This window comes from Hyla sarda, chromosome 2 (assembly GCF_029499605.1).
Source record: "Hyla sarda isolate aHylSar1 chromosome 2, aHylSar1.hap1, whole genome shotgun sequence".
Classification (NCBI taxonomy): domain Eukaryota; kingdom Metazoa; phylum Chordata; class Amphibia; order Anura; family Hylidae; genus Hyla; species Hyla sarda.
Window position 1 is genome coordinate 42,243,928 of NC_079190.1, and position 22,494 is coordinate 42,266,421.

Consider the following 22,494-nt stretch of genomic DNA (forward strand, 5'->3'; position numbering starts at 1 on the left):
TCTTAGACCAGTGTTTTCCAACCAATGTGCCGCCAGCTGTTGCAAAACTACAAGTCCCAGCATGCCCGGACAGCCGAAGGCTGTCCGTGCATGCTGGTAGTTGCAGTTTTGCAAAAGCTGGAGATGCACTGGTTGTAAAACAGTGTCCTAGACTCTTTAAATCAACACAGTTTCCTACGTCAGAAGCGTATACAGTAAGTAATGCTTTAAAGGGGTACTCCGTCACCCAAGCGTTCAGAACAATTGGAGCAAGCGGCGGGGGTCGTGACGTCACACCACACCCTTCAATGCAAGTCTATGGAAAGGGGGCAATTCGGCCTCCGCTCGCACCCAGCATTCTATCCAAATGCCGGGTGCTGCACAGAGATCATGAGGGTCCCAGCTGCGGGACCCCTGTGATCAGATATCTTATCCCCTATCCTTTGGATAGGGGATAAGATGTCTTGGGGCGGAGTACCCCTTTAAAGGAACATGGGGCTCTTACTAGTATTCACTAGACTACAAGAATTCAAGAGACTATAAATTCTGCAGCAGTGAGGACATACAATACCTTGCCAAAATAATGCGGGAACTTGTTGTGATCTTCGATAACGTGAGCAAAACCTCCTTGTAGTCCAAAATCCACCGAAAAATATGGCAAGCCTTTTGGAACCTTAGGAAAAAAATAATAATAATTTATTTAGATTATATTTAAATCCATTGTGTGATTTTAAAAAAATTTTTTTTTTTTTTTACAGAAACATAGGGGATGTCAATTTTTATTAATTAAAAGAGCTGTCGGGTACTAAACTGATCAGAGCGATCGGCTATAGTCTTAAAGGGAAATGGGCAATAAGTGTTCATAAACCCTGCAGCGCCACCACAGGAGAAATTAAGTATTACACAGTTATCACCTAAATCACTGGCCTGTCCATGTAAGGCAGGGGGCTTGCGGGCTCTTCTAGAGCGAAATAGTCTCTTTATAGCCATATTTCACTCTGGTCGAGACGTGAGGGTTCTTAACGTGTAATGAAACCCATTCTGTGGGGTGTGTTCACACATTCAGGTTTTTAATGACAAAAGTTGAATACAATGCCAGAAATTAGTTTGAAGTCCCAGTCTATCCTTTATACATGGTTTTGTATTCAGTAATTGCAAATAAAAAGCTTAATATGTAAATACAGACTAAACCAGACAATCCCTTTAAATGATAATTATAATTGCCTTGATAAAGATGCAAAAAAATAATAATAATACTTTTCCATGGGTTTTTATTAACAATTTAGCTTAGGTTTGCTTGTGTATTCTCTACAATGTGGAAAAATCCTTCATTTTGCAATCAAAAACAAAAAAAAATATTCAATGGTGTCCACAGCTGCTGAGTTGTGACATTACACAATGGAAAGTTACTATGAAGTAAGAAAAAATACTCAGGATGGAGCCCAAATTTAATAATTGCTTTTCAAGTAAAGGGGGAGTAAAGGAGCAAGGGACATGGCTCCACTAGTCAAGATAATTCAGGTGCATACATCAGTAACAACTACTGTAATACTGCCTTTCATAGCAAACACAACTCTGACAAGGGGAATGTTCACAAGGGAAACATTTATGCATATTTTTTGTGGCAGATTTTCAGCAGCAGAAAATCCACACCAGATTTTGCGGACTTCAACAGGGTCTTTTCTATATTTTGCGCTGTGGTAAATCTGCCACGACTATACCTGCAGTGTAAAACTCATAAAACATCTACACATGGATAGGATTTGTCCTAAATGTGTGAACTTTTGGTTAGGCTATGGTAAAATCTACGGATCATTAAAAAAAAAAAAAATTGTCAGGCCATGAAATTGTAATCCATAGGGTCAACTGTGTATGGAGGTCTCGGTGCCTCTCAAACACATATGCTTTCCTCCTGCCAAATCACTTTTCCAAATGGGAGATAGGTCACTGTCCAGGGTTTTTGACAATGGCTTTTTCCCACTCTGCTCTGTCAAACATACATGTTAATAGTGGAGTCGAGAGGAAAACTTGTCGGACGGAAAAGCTATCTTAAAGAGTACCTGTCACCAAAAAACTTTTAATATATAGTGTTCCTTGTGTAATTAGCAGACACTTTCCCATTCACTTGCTTTTAAAATTATCAACATTAATATGTTTAAAATGTAATTGAAGAAATGGCCACTAGGTGGCTCTGTTTTGTTCCCTGCCACAATTAATACAGTGAGTTTGGTCTCCTCCCGACCTGGCAGGAGTCCAAACTCAGAAAGTGCTTCTCTGCACTGCAAACTCAGTGCAGAGAAGCACTTTCTGAGTTTGGACTCCTGCCAGGTCGGGAGGAGACCAAACTCACTGTATTAATTGTGGCAGGGAACAAAACAGAGCCACCTAGTGGCCATTTCTTCAATTACATTTTAAACATATTAATGTTGACAGCTGCACAGAAAGTGAAAGCTGCACAGAAAGTGAAAGCTCCGCAGATTCTCATAGAAAGCTGCACAGACTGAAACCTGCAGGAGAGCCTCACTGATCGCAACACAGACTGAAACATGCACAGAGCCTGAGGTCTTCTAATCATCACAGCACAGCAACCATTTGAGGGCAGAAGTGGTCCCCCAGCAGGCTTCAGTGATGTCATGCCTGCTGGTAAACGCCCACTTTCTCCTGCTGGGAAATTGCACTATGTGAGCAAGAATAAAGTTAAGATGCACAGCTTTTTAACCCCTTAACGACGCAGGACGTAAATGTACGTCCTGGTGACGTGGTACTTAACGCACCAGGACGTACATTTACGTCCTGAGCATAACCGCAGGCATCGGAGCGATGCCGGCATCATGTGCGGCAGGTCCCAGGTGTGCATCGCAACCAGGGACCCGCCGGTAATGGCGGACACACGCGATCCCGCGGATGTCCGCCATTAACTCCTCAGATGCCATGATCAATACCGATCACGGCATTTGCAGCAGCATCGCGGTCACTTAACAGGATGATCGGATCGCCCGCAGCGCTGCCGCGGCGATCCGATCATCCTGCTCGGCAGACGGAGGTCCCCTCACCTGGCTCCGCTGCCTTCCGGGAGTCTTCTGCTCTGATCTGCCTTCCCGCAGACCAGAGCAGAAGATCACTGTTAACCCTAATCAGTGCTATGTCCTATACATAGCACTGAACAGGATTAGCAATCGAGTGATTGCTATAAATAGTCCCCTATGGGGACTATTAAAGGGTTAAAAACAAAGTAAAAAAAGTAAAAAAAAATGTGAAAAACCCCCTCCCCCAATAAAAACGTCAATTGTCCCATTTTCCCTATTTTACCCCCAAAAAGTGTAAAAAAAAATTTATGTACATATTTGGTATCGCCGCGTGCGTAAATATCCGAACTATTAAAATAAAATGTAAATGATCCCATACGGTGAACGGCGTGAACGTAAGAAAAAAAAAGTCCAAAATAGCTGCTTTTTTATAACATTTTATTCCAAGAAAAATTTATAAAAAATTTAATAAAAGTTTTGTATAAGCAAATATGGTATTAATAAAAAGTACAGATCACGGCGCAAAAAATGAGCCCTCATACCACCGCTTATACGGAAAAATGAAAAAGTTATAGGTCTTCAAAATAGGGGGATTTTAAACGTACTAATTTGGTTAAAAAGTTTGCGTTTTTTTTTTTAGCGCAACAGTAATAGAAAAGTGTATAATCATGGGTATCATTGTAATTGTATTGACCCAGAGAATAAAAAACACACGTCATTTTAACCATAAATTGTACGGCGTGAAAACAAAACCTTCCAAAATTTGCAAAATTGCGGTTTTCTTTTTAATTTCCCCACACAAATAGTATTTTTTTGGTTGCGCCATACATTTTATGGTAAAGTGAGTGATGGAATACAATGGACAACTGGTCGCGCAAAAAACAAGCCCTCATACTAGTCTGTGGATGAAAATATAAAAGAGTTATGATTTTTTGAAGGGGAGGAGGAAAAAACGAAAACGTAAAAATAAAATTGTCTGAGTCCTTAAGGTCCAAATGGGCTGAGTCCTTAAGGGGTTAAAGCCCTGAATTTTTTTTTAAGGGCTGGAGGGTCGATGAGTAGTTTGGGAACATAGCCTGAGTTAGTTTAGAAAAGTTTATTTGCTGACAGGTACTTTTTAAAGGGGTACTCCACTGCCCCAACATTCGGAACATTTAGTTCCGAAACCTGGGTGCGGGCTGTGGGGTCGTGACGTGGAGTACCCCTTTAGGTGTACAGTGGGGATCAAAAGTTTGGGCACCCCAGGTAAAAATTTCTATAAATGTGCATAAAGAAGCCAAGGAAAGATGGAAAAATCTCCAAAAGGCATCAAATTACAGATTAGACATTCTTATATTATGTCAACAAAAGTTAGATTTTATTTCCATCATTTACACTTTCAAAATAACAGAAAACAAAAAAATGGCGTCTGCAAAAGTTTGGGCACCCTGCAGAATTTATAGCATGCACTGCCCCCTTTGCAAAGCTGAGACCTGCCAGTGTCATGGATTGTTCTCAATCATCATCTGGGAAGACCAGGTGATGTCAATCTCAAAGGTTTTAAATGCCCAGACTCATCTGACCTTGCCCCAACAATCAGCACCATGGGTTCTTCTAAGCAGTTGTCTAGAAATCAAACTGAAAATAGTTGACACTCACAAAGCTGGAGAAGGCTATAAGAAGATGGAATGAGCAAAGGTACGTTTGGAGAAGAAGGGGAACAGAATTTAATGAAAAGAACCTCTGTCCAACTGTTAAGCATGGGGGTGGATCAATCATGCTTTGGGGTTGTATTGCAGCCAGTGGCACAGGGAACATCTCACGAGTAGAAGGAAAAATTGATTCAATAAAATGTCAGCAAATTTTGGATGCTAACTTGATGACATCTGTGAAAAAGCTGAATTTAAAGAGAGGATGGCTTCTACAAATGGATAATGATCCTAAACACACCTCGAAATCCACGGGAGATTACATCAAAAGGCATAAACTGAAGGTTTAGCCATGGCCTTCACAATCTCCTGACCTCAACATAATTGAAAATCTATTGATAGACCTTAAAAGAGCAGTGCGTGACAGACAGCCCAGAAATCTCAAAGAACTGGAAGACTTTTGTGAGGAAGAATGGGCAAAGATACCTCAAACAAGAATTGAAAGACTCTTGGTTGGCTACAAAAAGCGTTTACAAGCTGTGATACTTGCCAAAGGGGGCAGTACAAGATATTAACTCAGCAGGGTGCCCAAACTTTTGCAGATGCCATTTTTTGTTTTCTGTTATTTTGAAAGTGTAAATGATGGAAATAAAATCTAACTTTTGTTGACATATTATAAATGTCTAATCTGCAATTTGATGCCTTTTGGAGATTTTTCCATCTTTCCTTGGCTTCTTTATGCATATTAATACAAATTTTTACCTGGGGTGCCCAAACTTTTGATCCCCACTGTATTACTCCCTTTAGTCAGGAAACACCAAGTTGGCCAGTTGTAGTCTAAGTGAGGTTAGTGTCTCCTGAATGAAGAGGAGGGTGGTAGAATAACTCATCAGAGTCGTTTTGTTTCAGTAATTGTTGGGAGTCCCCAGAGCTATTTATTCAATTCCCTAATGTATTCTTTATAGTGGCTCAAAAAGGTAGATATCTGCTTTCTATTTCCAATTAGGAATTCTGAATAAATCGTATGGCAATATTGTTAAGTCACATGAAGGCAGAAGTGGCCTGGTTAAATCATATGACACATCCTTTTCTCATTTCACCACCGTATTAGAGGAGGACCGTATAGAACGAATGGCTGATGACAGGAATGGAAGAAAATCCATATATAGGTGTCATCCAAAAGGTGAAGAGGTCCAGTAAGTCTGGCAGGTTAAGAATAAATAAATAAGAAAGCTCAATTCCATCTGGTGCCGGGGAATAATCTCCCTCTTCTTTAATAAGCTACATCAGATCTCTTCCTTTTATGTTATTTATAGTGAAAAAAAGAGATCAAAGTAGAGACCTGAGAAAAGACCTTCCGTGCCTACGACATTTGCTAGTAAGAGTTATAAATACATCCTTTTGATCATTTAAGATATTTCAACCTATAAAAAATTTTTTTGGCTTGGTTACTCTGAAAACATATATAGTTCAATAAGTTATAAATAGCTGGGCAGAATACAGTAAAACCTGCCAATAACCAACCATGTGAGAAGATATTGCCCCAGTCCTGGACGGATTTAATTAAAGGGGTACTCCGCCCCTAGATATCTTATCCCCTATCCAAAGAGGTCTGATTGCAGGGGTCCCACAGCTGGGACCCCCACGATCTAGATGCAGCACCCGGCATTCGTTTAGAACGCTGCGAGCGGGCGGCGGGGGTCATGATGTCACGGCCACACCCCCTCATAACCCCCACAACCCTCGCCGCCCGCACCCAATATTTGGAACAAAATGGTTTTTACCTCCCCCGCTTTTTTTTTTTTTGAGTAAATGCTCCATTAGGAATCGCTTTAAAAAGACCAAGCATTGGATGTACAAGAACAGTAAGGACCCATCCAAACCCCAGAAATTACTCACTGAATTTCCTCTACTTCTTTATACAAAAACCATGGTACACAAATAATTAGAAGCAGAATTTCTATCTGAATCCTTAGGGAATCAAAGCCCCATTGATGTCAAGGGAAGGTCTTGATGATGATTTTTTTTGCTGCAAAAATGGACATGTGGACTGTGAATGAGAAAGTCATGCTGGATACTAGGATTTAGAAAGGGAGTCATGCTTGGGACTAGGAATGAGAGGGGAGTTATTCTGGGAACCAAGAATTAGAGGGGAGTCATCTGGGGACTGGGAATAAGTACCATGCTGTGAAGTAGTAATGAGAGGGGAAGCCATGTCAGTAACCAGGAATAAGAGGGGAGTCATGCTGGGGAGCAGCAATAAGATATAATTCTGTGCTGCCAATCAGAAATGAGAGGAGTTATGCTGAAGATCAGGAATGAGGGCAAGAGCCGTGTTGGGGATCAAGAATAAGAGGAGGAACCAAACTGGGAACCAAGAATGGGAGAGATGGCCATGTTGTGTAAAAGCAAGGGAGGCGAGCCATGCTGGGAAAAAGGAATGAGAGGGGAGCCATGCTGGGAAAAAGTAATGAGAGGAGAACCATTCTGGGAAAAAGGAATGAGAGGGGAGCCATGCTGGGAAAAAGGAATGAGAGGCGAGCCATGCTGGGAAAAAAGGAATCAGAGGAGAACCATGCTGGGAAAAGGGAATGAGAGGGGGAGCCATGCTGGGAAAAAGGAATGAGAGGCGAGCCATGCTGGGAAAAAGGAATGAGAGTGGAGCCATGCTGGGAAAAGGGAATGAGAGGGGAGCCATGCTGGGAAAAAGGAATGAGAGGCGAGCCATGCTGGGGAAAAGGAATGAGAGGGGGGCCATGCTGGGAAAAGGGAATGAGAGGGGAGCCATGCTGGGAAAAAGGAATGAGAGGCGAGCCATGCTGGGGAAAAGGAATGAGAGGGGAGCCATGCTGGGAAAAAGGAATGAGAGGGGAATCATGCTGGGGAAAAGGAATGAGAGGGGAGTCATGCTGGGGAAAAGGAATGAGAGGGGAGCCATGCTGGGGAAAAGGAATGAGAGGGGAGCCATGCTGGGAAAAAGGAATGAGAGGGGAGCCATGCTGGGAAAAAGGAATCAGAGGAGAACCATGCTGGGAAAAGGGAATGAGAGGGGGAGCCATGCTGGGAAAAAGGAATGAGAGGCAAGCCATGCTGGGAAAAAGGAATGAGAGTGGAGCCATGCAGGGAAAAGGGAATGAGAGGGGAGCCATGCTGGGAAAAAGGAATGAGAGGCGAGCCATGCTGGGGAAAAGAAATGAGAGGGGAGCCATGCTGGGAAAAAGGAATGAGAGGCGAGCCATGCTGGGGAAAAGGAATGAGAGGGGAGCCATGCTGGGGAAAAGGAATGAGAGGGGAGCCATGCTGGGGAAAAGGAATGAGAGGGGAGTCATGCTGGGGAAAAGGAATGAGAGGGGAGTCATGCTGGGAAAAAGGAATGAGAGGGGGAGCCATGCTGGGAAAAAGGAATGAGAGGGGGAGCCATGCTGGGGAAAAGGAATAAGAAGGGAGCAGTGCTGGGATAAAGGAATGAGAGGGGAGCCATGCTGGGGAAAAGGAATGAGAGGAGAGCCATGCTGGGAAAAAGGAATGAGAGGGGAGCCATGCTGGGGAAAAGGAGTGAGAGGAGAGCCATGCTGGGAAAAAGGAATGAGAGGGGAGCCATGCTGGGGAAAAGGAATGAGAGGGGAGCAATGCTGGGGAAAAGGAATGAGAGGGGAGCAATGCTGGGGAAAAGGAATGAGAGGGGAGCCATGCTGGGGAAAAGGAATGAGAGGGGAGCAATGCTGGGGAAAAGGAATGAGAGGGGAGCCATGCTGGCGAAAAGGAATGAGAGGGGAGCAATGCTGGGGAAAAGGAATGAGAGGGGAGCAATGCTGGGGAAAAGGAATGAGAGGGGAGCCATGCTGGGGAAAAGGAATGAGAGGGGAGCCATGCTGGCGAAAAGGAATGAGAGGGGAGCAATGCTGGGGAAAAGGAATGAGAGGGGAGCCATGCTGGGGAAAAGGAATGAGAGGGGAGCCATGCTGGGAAGAGGGTCTGCAGTGCCAGAGGCTAAGAATAAAAGGTGAAGCCAAGCTGGGGACTTGCAATGAAAAGTGATCCATACTGAGGGCCAGGTATAACAGGGGGAGCCATTTAGTGGACCAGGAATGAGAGGGGACCAATAATTCAGCAAATAAAACATGCTTTGGGGGTCATTGTTTATGCGTTTACTTGTGTGCTGTACATGCTTACTGACTTTATTAGACACTTTAACCTGCATTCTGTGTATACTTTTTGTTTCCCCCTCTCTCCTACACATTTTGAAAATCAGCTAAATAAGAATTCACTGTATACATGTTTCTTGTAAAGTGGGAGTGTGTATCTAATCAGGTAACGTAAGACAACAGAAGAATACATACATAATAAATACATACAATTCTAGGGGGAAAAGGACAGAAACATAAGGTTGGTTTTATATTATGGCAGGACTGAAAGGTAGGCTGGGGGGGGGGGGGGGAACACACAAAGATTTACTAGCGAGTAATAAAAACCCATAGGTGATATGTACCATATTTCAACAACAGGTGCATTATTTTTGTTGCAACTCTGGTGGCTTTAGAAACATTTTGTGGGAAACATACAGTAGCGCTCCGTCAAGACTCATTTTTCCCCCCTCCGTTTACCTATGCTTCCTTCTGCACCTTACGAGATGCAGATTGGGTCCTCGAGAAGCATATTGTGCAGACATTATACCTAGTGTTTTGCCTATTTTATAGCACAACTCCGTTAGTTTAGCACAATAGGTGTAATGACAATAGGTGTTGTTACCCAACATACTACACAAGGAAGTGCCCCCGTTTTTTTTTTTTTTTGCCTATTTTTCTTGTCTACTCATTGGGTATGAAGCATGGTCAACTCATGAACGTGCCTCATACACCCAGGCCACAACCAGGGCATACATGTACACTGTCATTAAAGGGGTACTCCGCTGCTCAGCATTTGGAACAAACTGTTCCGAACGCTGGAGCCGGCAGCTCATGACGCCGTAGCCCCGCCCCCTCATGACATCACACACCGCCCCCCCCCCCAGAATGCAAGTCTATGGGAGGGGGCGTGATGAGGGGGCAGAGCTATGGCGTCACAAGCTCCTGGCACCGGCTCCAACGTTCGGTACAATTTGTTCCAAACGCTGAGCAGCGGAGTACTCCTTTAAGGTGTTAAACATACTTACAGATAACAGACTCTGGTAGACGATAGTCTCAGCACCTTTCCATTTTCCCTTAGACTCCATATATAGACCAATTAGCAGTTAATGTTCCAAAAATAGCACTCTTGTATTTTATATATATATATATATATATATATATATATATATATATATATATATGCCTGTATCTAGTGTTACTACATAATGGAGATTATATGTATCAATCACTGGAGAGAAATATAGAAAGACTGAGCACTGACCAGTACATTTTGAAGCAGGATCAGCTTTATACGCATGTGGGTACATCGTGAGCGGGGGAGCGGACTGCCGGGAACGACTTCAGGCAACGCACTGTATCGCGCTTCTGCGCTTCCTCAGGGCCTGAGGAAGCTCTGACGCACGATACGCTCCATTGCCCAAAGTCGTTCCCGGCAGCCTGCTCCCCCACTCACGTTGTACCCGTGATCAGGATCAGCTTTATTTTCAATGCGGGTAACATTTACTAGTCAGTGCTCTGTCTTTCTATATTTCTCTCCAGTGATTGATACATACTTACAGATAACACAGTTATATTTCAGGCTCTTAAATAAATCAAACATTGGGGGCTTCAGAGAGCAAGTTCTCTTCCTTCTGGAGATGGTTACTTAGCATAGTTGTTCCCTTGTGTAGCATTACATGACTTTAAAGACTCCACACACCACTTTGACAGTCTCCTCAAGGAGAAACTTAACCTGTAAACCCAAACAGAGAAACAAAATCAGTCTCTGTATCTGCTACTGGAACTAGCCACCTAATCTAATCCTGTGATTACAGCAGCCTCTGCAATGTTTCATGCAGTGTGAGAGGGGGAAGGAGGGGAACAGTGACAAGCCTAATATTTTGAGTCAGCAAAATGGTTGAAGGAATGAAGGTGATCAATCTGCAGCACTGCTGTTCCTATAGGGCTGTGTTCACACAGCGTAAAACAGGGGTGGCTATTCCGCACATTTGAAAGTCCGGCAGGCACTAGGACTGTATGAAAATGCACCATTTTGTAAAAAGCAGTGCATTTCCGAGCCAAATTCCCAAACAGAATAAACCAGTGTATTCTGTTTTGCAGACGCCGGAATAGTCAACTGCCGTGGAAATTCCACCGTCTAAATAGTGCAGCAGAATCCCATTGAAAACAATGGGATTCTGCTGCAGCGGAATACACCTGCGGAATTCCACCATGTGAACATTCCCTAACAAGATAAGGTATCTCTGTGCTGTGAGGTTTTTATTATTCTCTGGAAATTAATGACAGAATTTAGTCCCATAAAACTGAGGAAAATGTACAAGAGTTCAGAAGTGATCCAGAACTAATGTCTGCTTTAGAATATTCATTTATCAATAGCTAAGTGATAAAATTAAAATTTAAGTAGCCGACATCAATCAGATTAATGTCAGATTCTACACAGCGCCAGATCCTGTTCCCTATGACAGCATTATAAATCTGCCCACTTATGTAGCAAACAGAGATAGGCTTTAATTTATAGGAGGTTATAAATGGTTAAGAGGAATAGCATGAAACCAAATCATTCAAAGTGTCAAGAACCATTCTCTTCATCCAAAAACGGCTAGTCATCAATCACAGCTTGACATTTGTCCAAATTAGTATTCATTTTTTTTGAGCATTAACAGAGTAACTGGAAGAACGTCTGGTTTATTGTCAAACAGAATGAGAACAATTTTTAGTTTATGGTAAATACATCAGCAACGCTCATTTCTCCCCCCGCCCTGCCGGGATAGCAGATAGTGCGCTAAAATATGATGATAAAGTATGTGAAATGACATTCTCCATTTTGCAACATCTTACAGCTGTAACTTTCCAAGTTAAAAGGGGTACTCCGCCCCTAGACATTTTATCCCCTATCTGATCGCGGGGGTCGTGACGTCACAGCCACGCCCCCTCTATGCAAGTCTATGGGAGGGTGCGCCCCCTCCCATAGTCTTGCATTGAGGGGGCGTGATGACCCGGGGGGGGGGGGGGGGGCGGGGATTGGGCGTGGCCGTAATGTCACAACCGCCTCCGCTCGCGAACGTTCAAACCAAAATGTTCCAAACGCTGGGGCAGCATAGTACCCCTTTAAAGGGGTATTCCATCCTGTATCTATTACATCAATGATAAATATTAGATCTGTATGGAACTCCAATAATCGTGAGAACAGGAGACTACAGTCTTTGCCCCTCCCACACGCACATCAGCACAACCACAATAAGGAGGAGCATGAATAAAGGGGACATCCATACAGATGTGGTACGGGTGGTGCTCACTGAATATGGAAATATACAGCCAGAAAAGACATTAATAGAGGGAGGAATAGTCAATTAATAGCGAAACTGAATATATATATATATATATATATATATATATATATGTATATTTTGTTATTATAATAAAAAATTTTTTTTTAACAGGGTACTCCACTACTTTAAAACTCACCCCCTATAAGTGTCTGATTGTGGGGGGTCAGAACTCTGGGAACCTGCATGATATCCAGAACGGGGCCAGAATATCCATGGGCATGAAGGGGTGTGGGGAAACTCTCTCCATGCACTGTTTATGTGAGCACCCTGGACAGAGCAGCGTGTTGGCATGTACTCCATGCAAAAGACAGTTGGGGACCCCTTTTGGAGGTTACATGGGGTCCCAGAGGTCAGACTCCCCACAATCAGACATTTATCCTCTATCCTGGAGATAAGGTATAGGTTTTAATGTTGAGGAGAACCCCTTTAAAGGGGTACTCCGGTGGAAAAGTTATTTTTTTTTTTCTTTTTTTATCAACTGGTGCCAGAAAGTTAAACAGATTTATAAATTACTTCTATTAAAAAATCTCAATCCTTCCAGTATTTATTAGCTGCTGAATACTACAGAGGAAATTCTTTACTTTTTAGAACACAGAACTCTCTGCTGAATCACGACCACAGTGCTCTCTGCTGACACCTCTGTCCATTTTAAGAACTGTCCAGAGTAGGAGAAAAACCCCATAGAAAACATATGCTGCTCTAGACAGTTCCTAAAATGAACAGAGATGTCAGCAGAGAGCACTGTGGTCATGATGTCAGCAGAGAGCTCTGTGTTCCAAAAAGTAAAGAATTTCCTCTGTAGTATTCAGCAGCTAATAAGTACTGGAAGGATTAAGATTTTTTTAATAGAAGTCATTTACAAATCTGCTTAACTTTCTGTTTTAATCAGTGGATTAAAAAAAATAATAATAAGTTTTCCACCGGAGTACCCCTTTAAGATAAAATTTGGCAGGACGATATAATAGTGATAAACTGACAGCATAATGCACAAAATATTATACAAGCAAGAAGTGGGAAGCAAAGTACTAAATTGTACCTTAGCGAGACTATGACATTAAATCTGAAGTTCCAAATGTTACATAGGCTGCATCAGACATAGTGATATTTGTCATTATAAGAAAAGAGCTACAGCTGCAGACAGCCCGACCTCCACACGAGACATATAATAGTCACGAGTAGACAGAACAGGGCTGGACGGCTACAGACAGATGAGCGGTGCCGCATTACACTGGTCTATTTAGATGACGGATAACATTACTGGGAAACAAGTTAATCTAGCCCCCAAAATGATCAGATCGGATATAATCTCATCAGATAAACTGGGGAGAGAATTTATCTGAGCTCCGAAAATTACATACAAATTGGAATTAGAGGTAAGCTCCGATGTAGGATAGCAATCATCTCGGAGGAAAAGAAAACTGAACGAGAGATTACATGGAAGTGATACAGCGAGAAAAATACAGCATGCTAGAATCAGTCACTGCATGGCTTCAAAGTAGTGTAAACCCATGGATGTGAGAAACCTCAACCGGACAAAGATCAATCGATTGATCTAAGAAAAGATAGATCAGAGAAAGACAGATCGATCGGAGATAACTACGGTAGATACATCTGAGACAGGAAGATATCGGATATCGGCATACAACACGCACTGGTGTAGAACACAAACCCTCATTTTAACAGGGAAATTTGAGTTAAAAAATGTAAAATAAATGACTTGGAAACTCTGAGCTTAATGCCACATCATTCTCCTAACTCTGATTCCCCTGTGCCACATCATTCCCCTAACTCTGATTCCCCTGTGCCACATCATTCCCCTAACTCTGATTCCCCTGTGCCACATCCTTCTCCTAACTCTGATTCCCCTGTGCCACATCCTTCTCCTAACTCCGATTCCCCTGTGCCACATCCTTCTCCTAACTCTGATTCCCCTGTGCCACATCCTTCTCCTAACTCTGATTCCCCTGTGCCACATCCTTCTCCTAACTCTGATTCCCCTGTGCCACATCCTTCTCCTAACTTTGATTCCCCTGTGCCACATCCTTCTCCTAACTCTGATTCCCCTGTGCCACATCATTCTCCTAACTCTGATTCCCCTGTGCCACATCATTGCCCCCCCACCCCCGAACCACATGATTTTTCTCCTACTAATCCCCGTGCCAAATCATTTTCCCCCTCTGATCCCCTGAGCTATATCATTGCCTCCCTCTGATCCCCCTGTGCCATATCATTGCCCCCCCTGTGCTATATCATTTCCCCCCTCTGATCCCCCTGTGCCATATCATTGCCCCCCTGTGCTATATCATTTCCCCCCTCTGATCCCCCTGTGCCATATCATTTCCCCCCTCTGATCCCCCTGTGCCATATCATTGCCTCCCTCTGATCCCCCTGTGCTATATCATTTCCCCCCTCTGATCCCCCTGTGCCATATCATTGCCCCCCTGTGCTATATCATTTCCCCCCTCTGATCCCCCTGTGCCATATCATTTCCCCCCTCTGATCCCCCTGTGCCATATCATTGCCTCCCTCTGATCCCCCTGTGCCATATCATTGCCCCCCTGTGCTATATCATTTCCCCCCTCTGATCCCCCTGTGCCATATCATTGCCCCCCTGTTCTATATCATTTCCCCCCTCTGATCCCCCTGTGCCATATCATTTCCCCCCTCTGATCCCCCTGTGCCATATCATTGCCTCCCTCTGATCCCCCTGTGCTATATCATTTCCCCCCTCTGATCCCCCTGTGCCATATCATTGCCGCCCTGTTCTATATCATTTCCCCCCTCTGATCCCCCTGTGCCATATCATTTCCCCCCTCTGATCCCCCTGTGCCATATCATTGCCTCCCTCTGATCCCCCTGTGCCATATCATTTCCCCCCTCTGATCCCCCTGTGCCATATCATTTCCCCCCTCTGATCCCCCTGTGCCATATCATTTCCCCCCTCTGATCCCCCTGTGCCATATCATTGCCCCCCTGTGCCATATCATTGCCTCCCTCTGATCCCCCTGTGCTATATCATTTCCCCCCTCTGATCCCCCTGTGCCATATCATTGCCCCCCTGTGCCATATCATTGCCTCCCTCTGATCCCCCTGTGCCATATCATTGCCTCCCTCTGATCCCCCTGTGCCATATCATTGCCCCCCTGTGCTATATCATTTCCCCCCTCTGATCCCCCTGTGCCATATCATTGCCCCCCTGTGCTATATCATTTCCCCCCTCTGATCCCCTTGTGCCATATCATTTCCCCCCTCTGATCCCCCTGTGCCATATCATTGCCTCCCTCTGATCCCCCTGTGCTATATCATTTCCCCCCTCTGATCCCCCTGTGCCATATCATTGCCGCCCTGTTCTATATCATTTCCCCCCTCTGATCCCCCTGTGCCATATCATTTCCCCCCTCTGATCCCCCTGTGCCATATCATTGCCTCCCTCTGATCCCCCTGTGCCATATCATTTCCCCCCTCTGATCCCCCTGTGCCATATCATTGCCTCCCTCTGATCCCCCTGTGCTATATCATTTCCCCCCTCTGATCCCCCTGTGCCATATCATTGCCCCCCTGTGCCATATCATTGCCTCCCTCTGATCCCCCTGTGCTATATCATTTCCCCCCTCTGATCCCCCTGTGCCATATCATTGCCCCCCTGTGCCATATCATTGCCTCCCTCTGATCCCCCTGTGCCATATCATTGCCCCCCTGTGCTATATCATTTCCCCCCTCTGATCCCCTTGTGCCATATCATTGCCCCCCTGTGCTATATCATTTCCCCCCTCTGATCCCCCTGTGCCATATCATTGCCCCCCTGTGCTATATCATTTCCCCCCTCTGATCCCCTTGTGCCATATCATTGCCCCCCTGTGTTATATCATTTCCCCCCTCTGATCCCCCTGTGCCATATCATTGCCCCCCTGTGCTATATCATTTCCCCCCTCTGATCCCCCTCTGCCACATCATTTTTCTCACTTCTAATCTCCCCTGTGCCCGTGCTAAATAATTTTTTCCCCTCTGATCTCTCCTGTGCAACATCATTCCACCTCTGTTCAGGAGGCATCCGGGCTGCTCTTCTGTACGTAGTGTAACTCGACACTCCCGGCAGCTGCCGCTGGTCACTGATTTAAAGTGGCTGCAGAACCAGCTGCAAGTTTAAGAACAGCAGCCCCGCCGGGACCACATTAGATCAGGGACCAGCAGTGGCTGCTGTGGGACTGGGGCAAAGGAACTTTTCTTGCACCAGGCACCAGGAAGGATCAGCAGTCAGAGGAAACTGGCTGGGCTGGTATCAGAGGATTTATCGATGTATAAAACACAGGTAGGGTTTTTGTCTCAGATTTTAGTTTTAAAAGTACGTGTTCTACACCGATAAATATGGTAGATGGGACACAGAATACTTAGGAGGTGGATAGATATAAGATATATTGCTAGATGGAATGATATAAGATAGATAAATAGATAGCTAGAGAAATAGAGAGAGAGAGATAGCGAGATAGATACATAGATAGAGATATAGCGAGATAGATAGATATATAGATAGAGAGATAGATATGAGATAGATAGATATGAGATAGATAGATAGAAAGATATGAGATAGAAAGATAGATATGAGATAGATAGATAGATATGAGATAGATAGATAGATATGAGATAGATAGATATGAGATAGATAGATAGATATGAGATAGATAGATAGATATGAGATAGATAGATAGATAGATATGAGATAGATAGATAGATATGAGATAGATAGATAGATATGAGATAGATAGATAGATAGATAGATATGAGATAGAAAGATAGAAAGATAGATAGATATAAGATAGAAAGATAGATAGATATGAGAGAGATAGATAGATAGATATGAGAGAGATAGATAGATAGATATGAGATAGATAGATATGAGATAGATAGATATGAGATAGATATGAGATAGATAGATAGATATGAGATAGATAGATAGATATGAGATAGATAGATATGAGATAGATAGATATGGGATAGATATGAGATAGATAGATATGGGATAGATATGGGATAGATAGATACGAGATAGATAGATATGAGATAGATAGATATGAGATAGATAGATATGAGAGATAGATATGAGAGATAGATATGAGAGATAGATATGAGAGATAGATAGATATTAGATATATAGATAGGAGATAGATAGGAGATAGATAGGAGATAGATAGGAGATAGATAGGAGATAGATAGGAGATAGATAGGAGATAGATAGGAGATAGATAGGAGATAGATAGGAGATAGATAGGAGATAGATAGGAGATAGATAGATAGATAATAGATATGAGATAGATAGGAGATAGATGTGAGATAGACTGATAGATAATCAGTGGAATAAAGGATAAATTAGGTCAGAAATATATGTGATATTTGCCACATATTAAGTATTCACACACTAGGACACACAGTGAATTTTACAGAAACTCTCCAGTTCCTCTTGGGACAGAAGAAATTATTTTGGCTCCCGGCATAATTAATGTGATAAAAATTAGAGCGTACTGTGCATATTTATTAATGCCGCACATAAATTACAATACCAGAATCCGATCTCTTCCCCTACATGATGATATTCAGATCGTGGAATGACAGCACAAGGTAAACATGTCCCCCAGGATCTCTGTGGATGTCACAAGGAAAGGAGAGTTTTCTGCTGTCATTTACCATCATCCTCCACCCTGAGAGCAGCTCTTGGAGACATGGGAGTGTAGGGGTGAATTGTTTGATTCATTATGGTTGTCCTTACAACTCGGTGATGTGCTGCACATTGCTTTGTATGCCTGAATTGAATCCTTAGACACTGCAAGGATGGAGCAGCACATGGAGGCACAAATATTAATACCTACCGTGCACCATATTTACTATGTGTATCAGACACGTCTTCTGCTGTGTATGAGAAAAGGTTGTGGCTTTGACACTTGGGACAGTGATTCGGTATTAAAAGGGGAGTGGCTTAAAAGCATCAAAATTGTGTAAGATACTGGCATAGTTTAAGCTAACTAATAGGTGGTCTAAATTTATACTAAACCCCCACATGCTCACAGCCTTGGGGGCTCATCACCTCCTATAATGCTCCAGCTTATGCACAAGAAAGAGTGCATTATGCCAGCATATATCATCACCTCATGACTGCATGAGATGTTGGTCAGAGGTCGGTGTGGAGGTCGGGAGTGGAGGTCGGGAGTGGAGGTCGGGAGTGGAGGTCGGGAGTGGAGGTCGGGAGTGGAGGTCGGGAGTGGAGGTCGGGAGTGGAGGTCGGGAGTGGAGGTCGGGAGTGGAGGTCGGGAGTGGAGGTCGGGAGTGGAGGTCGGGATATGACAACAATATATGAGGACAGTATATGAAGTCAAAAGCTTTCTCCTTTGTTGATTTTCCTCCCCAAAAAGGATTAGGAAAGAAAAACCGGGCAACGCCGGGTATTCAGCTATTGTGTAATAATGTTAAATGGCACAGGGAAAAAGTAGTAAACACATGCAAAAAGTGCAAGTGCTAAAAGGGAATGGAAATCCAAGACAACAGCTGAAATCTATCAGCTGTCCCGAACACTGGAGCCGGCACCTCGGGACATCAGACCCGCCCCCTCATGATGTCCCTCCCCGCCCCCTCAATGCAAGTCTATGGGAGGGGGCGTGACAGCCGTCACGCCCCCTCCCATAGACTTGCATTGAGGAGGCAGGGAGTGACATCATGAGGGGGCGGTGCTATGAAGTCACAAGCTCCCGGCGCTGGCTCCAGCATTCGGAACAGCTTGTTCCAAACTCTGAGCAGCGGATTACCCCTTTAAGTCCTTCGCAAACGAATTATTGTAAAACATAACAATGGTGTTGGTTTCACCATAAATTTGCTTCTTGCAGAGAAGTGAGAAGAATAATCAGAAGAGTTGTCCAAGAGCCAAAGACTAGTGAAGAGCTTCAAAAAGACCTGGAATTAGCAGGTAATGTTGTCACAAATAAATATTATATATATATATATATGTGTGTGTGTGTAAAAAAGCTAATAAGGGGACAGGGAAAACACTCTGACATGAATAAATACCTAACATACTAAAAACTACAGGACCTCTGTAAGAATGAAAACATTTAGCAGTACATGCTATAGGCAGCTTTGGGCAGACAGACACAAATGAATACTTACAGATCGTCGAACATCCTTCATAGACAGATCTATTAGCTTCTTATTCATGGACCATTCCTCGTCAGATTCCATAATGGCTTTCTGTGTCAAGAAGAGAAAGTCTCGGTCATAGATGCATTGAAAACACACAAAACGCTATGTGCATGTGACAGTATGGTTTCTGCATGTGAGCAGGATGAGACTAACATAGGCACCATCACAGGCAGGTATACACATGTGACCACAGAATAAAAAATAAAGCAGAAAATGCCTCCCAGTCCCTTCTTAGTATAAATGGAAAATGGAAAAGGACCTCATTCATCCAGGCGCTGCCGGTTAGGTCATCAGGTGCACAAAATGATCTGAGGAAGAGGGGAGTCACCCTCGAAACGCGTAATCTGTATGTTGTTTATTATTTTTTAATAAACTTTCATGTATACAATATTCCAAGGTATACATTGCATCATTTTGTGCACCTGATGACCTAACCGGCAGCGCCTGGATGAATGAGGTCCTTTTCCATTTTCCGTTTGATGACTACGTCAGGACGTATGTGCCTGTGACCTCCGGCTTGCAGCCCTCCTTTGGACATCAGTGAGTACCCCTATTTGGGGTGATATGCGTTACTTCTATTTACATCTGGTGAGCAGCCACCTATAAGTGCCGTGGGTTTCTCCCACATTTACACTTGCTGTTTGTGTTTAAGGGTAATACACGAGGCGCCGTTCCCCGGTCTTTTTTCTTTCTATTTATTTCTTCTTAGTATAAAAGTCAGTGACTAAGGGGGAGATTTATCAAAACCTGTCCAGAGGAAACGTTGCCCAGTTACCCATAACAACCAATCAGATCACTTCTTTCATTTTTTAACAAGGCCTCTGCAAAATGAAAGAAGCGATCTGATTGGTTGCTATGGACAACTGGGCAACTTTTCTTCTGGACAGGTTTTGATAAATCTCCCCCTAAATGAATAATCCATCATAGACCACAACAGTACAAGGCAGCAGCACTCCAAGAATAGAAATACAACACCATAGAATCCAATGTGTGCAAACAACATTTCAACTTCTATCAGGTATTTTTTTTCTTTGCACGACAAAGACCCTATAGATGGGATGAAACTTTGCTTGTGTACACGAAATAAAGACACTACAATTTCGTTTTTTTATTTCCTTGTTCTATTTTAGACTTGTAGTTCAGGGTTCTGGTTCAACTTCGGCATCTCATGATGGTCAGGGGGCATTATCGCGTAAAAATTTTGCGTCAGCTTCTGAGCACGAGACTACAGTGATGAGGACACAGAATTTCATGGAGTCCCATAGACTTGCATGGGACTTCGGGTAAATCTGTATCCTGACCACAATAGCCTCGAGCAGGTCTCAGGCCACAGAAATTAAACACCTGCGCCATCATCGGATGTGCACTTTAACAGTGCTGCCCCACCTTGGAGAGGACCATCATAGACTGGAAGCACTGACCGCCAACCCCATATAAAAGTCTAACCCTATTATGCAGTGTATCCCCAGCCTGTAAGGCTTTGTTAACATGTAGTGGATTTTCTACCTGGATTTACAAATGGAAAATTTGCAGTGGAAAACAGTGGCGGTAGGGTGGAACAAATCTCATCCACACACTATGGAAAGTGACAACTGATCAGCAGAACATTCTCTTCTGCGGAGAAGACAAGGATTAGTAAGTGGATTTTCCACAGTGACTGTAATGGGCAAATGATATCCACACTCCGATCCTTATGTTAAGGATTTTGCTGTGGATTACCTGCGTATCCGCAACAAAATCGTCAGGCACAGGACAATGCCAGATCTTGGGTTCCTGTCTATTTCCTATATCGTGTAATGCCAATCACATTCTTCACTAGTCACATACTGAGGCATCATCGATGGCACACAGGAACAAACCAGGGGAAAATGTCACTGCAAATCTTACCAGCGCGTATAGGGTTATTCCACTGGAAAACATTTTTTTTTTTTTTTTTTTTTTTAATCAACTGGTGCCAGAAAGTTAATCAGATTTGTAAATTACTTCTATTAAAAAATCTTAATCCTTCCAGTACTTATCAGCTGCTGCATGATCCACAGGAAGTTGTTTTCTTTTTGAATTTCCTTTCTGTCTGACCACAGTGCTCTCTGCTGACACCTCTGTCCATATCAGGAACTGTCCAGAGCAGGAGAGGTTTGCTATGGGGATTTGCTTCTACTCTGGACAGTTCCTAAAATGGACAGAGGTGTCAGCAGAGAGCACTGTGGTCAGACAGAAAGGGAATTCAAAAAGACCTTTCTGTGGAGCATATAAAAAAGCTGATAAGTACTGGAAGGATTAAGATTTTTAAATAGAAGTAATTTACAAATCTGTGTAACTTTCTGGCACCAGTTGATTTAGAATTTTTTTTTCCTAGTGGAGTACCCCTTTAAAGGGGTACTCCACTGCCCCAACGTTCGGAACATTCAGTTCTGAATTCTGGGTGCAGAGGTCGTGACGTCACGTCGTGCCCCCTCAATGCAAGTCTATGGGAGGGGGCGTGGCAACTGCCACGCCCCCTCCCATAGACTTGCATTGAGGGGGCGTGGTCTGACGTCACGACCCCCGCAGCCCGCACCCAGCATTCAGAACTAAAGGAAAGAAATTAAAATAACTAGGTTCTACATTTTAGTTGTATACTGTTCATGTCTATCCTCCCTGTCATTCATCCCGGGTGTGATCGGTGTAAGGTCATGTGATGACTGGTCATGTGATGACTGGACTTGTGCCTCATAATACGGCTGATATTACCAGACCAAATGACACACATGCCATCATCTCCTGCGGAGTATATAAAATAACAAGCGCGACAGTAAGAGCAGGCAGGAAGGGCAGAGAGTGTCAAGAGTAAATGTTATGCCGGATGCTTTTTGCCTAATGAAATCTCGTCTGGGCTCGCCGTCATTTCGACGAATGTGTTCCTGGACACCCGGTGACAATTGCTTTTTCCGACTTCTATTTGCCGTGTACTTCACCTTTGCTGCCGAATACATTGAGGTGTGATTTATGTCTGCAATAAGCTCCCATGAATGTGGGATAATGAGATTTTACTAGGAAATCCTTCCATACACGGAACTGTTGTCTGATTGAAAAGATGTGATCTTTACCCTGCCCCCATAAAGGACTTCAATTTACTAAAGAATTTTCTATGGGGAGAGATGAACTTTTTATACTCAATACTGAAAGTTTCATGATTCAGAAATGGCACAGAATATTTTCAATGATTATAATTTTTCTACAAAAT

General features: G+C 43.5%; 1 protein-coding gene and 1 long non-coding RNA gene across 4 annotated transcripts in view; one reads left to right on the forward strand and one right to left on the reverse strand.

Annotated features, from left to right (window-relative positions):
* The window catches only part of LOC130358410 (uncharacterized), a 177,142-nt gene that overhangs the window by 135,202 nt on the left and 19,446 nt on the right, over positions 1–22,494 (forward strand). For both annotated transcript variants that reach the window (XR_008889514.1, XR_008889515.1), the window contains exon 3: positions 18,959–19,038. This is a non-coding gene — a long non-coding RNA (uncharacterized LOC130358410). The remainder of the gene's footprint in view (positions 1–18,958; positions 19,039–22,494) is intronic.
* CWF19L2 (CWF19 like cell cycle control factor 2) overlaps positions 1–22,494 on the reverse strand; it is a 177,414-nt gene that overhangs the window by 11,225 nt on the left and 143,695 nt on the right. For both annotated transcript variants that reach the window (XM_056561619.1, XM_056561620.1), the window contains exons 16-17: positions 19,239–19,319; positions 551–652 (exon numbers count right to left, since the gene is read on the reverse strand). In XM_056561619.1, coding sequence (XP_056417594.1) covers positions 551–652; positions 19,239–19,319 — 183 coding nt within the window. The remainder of the gene's footprint in view (positions 1–550; positions 653–19,238; positions 19,320–22,494) is intronic.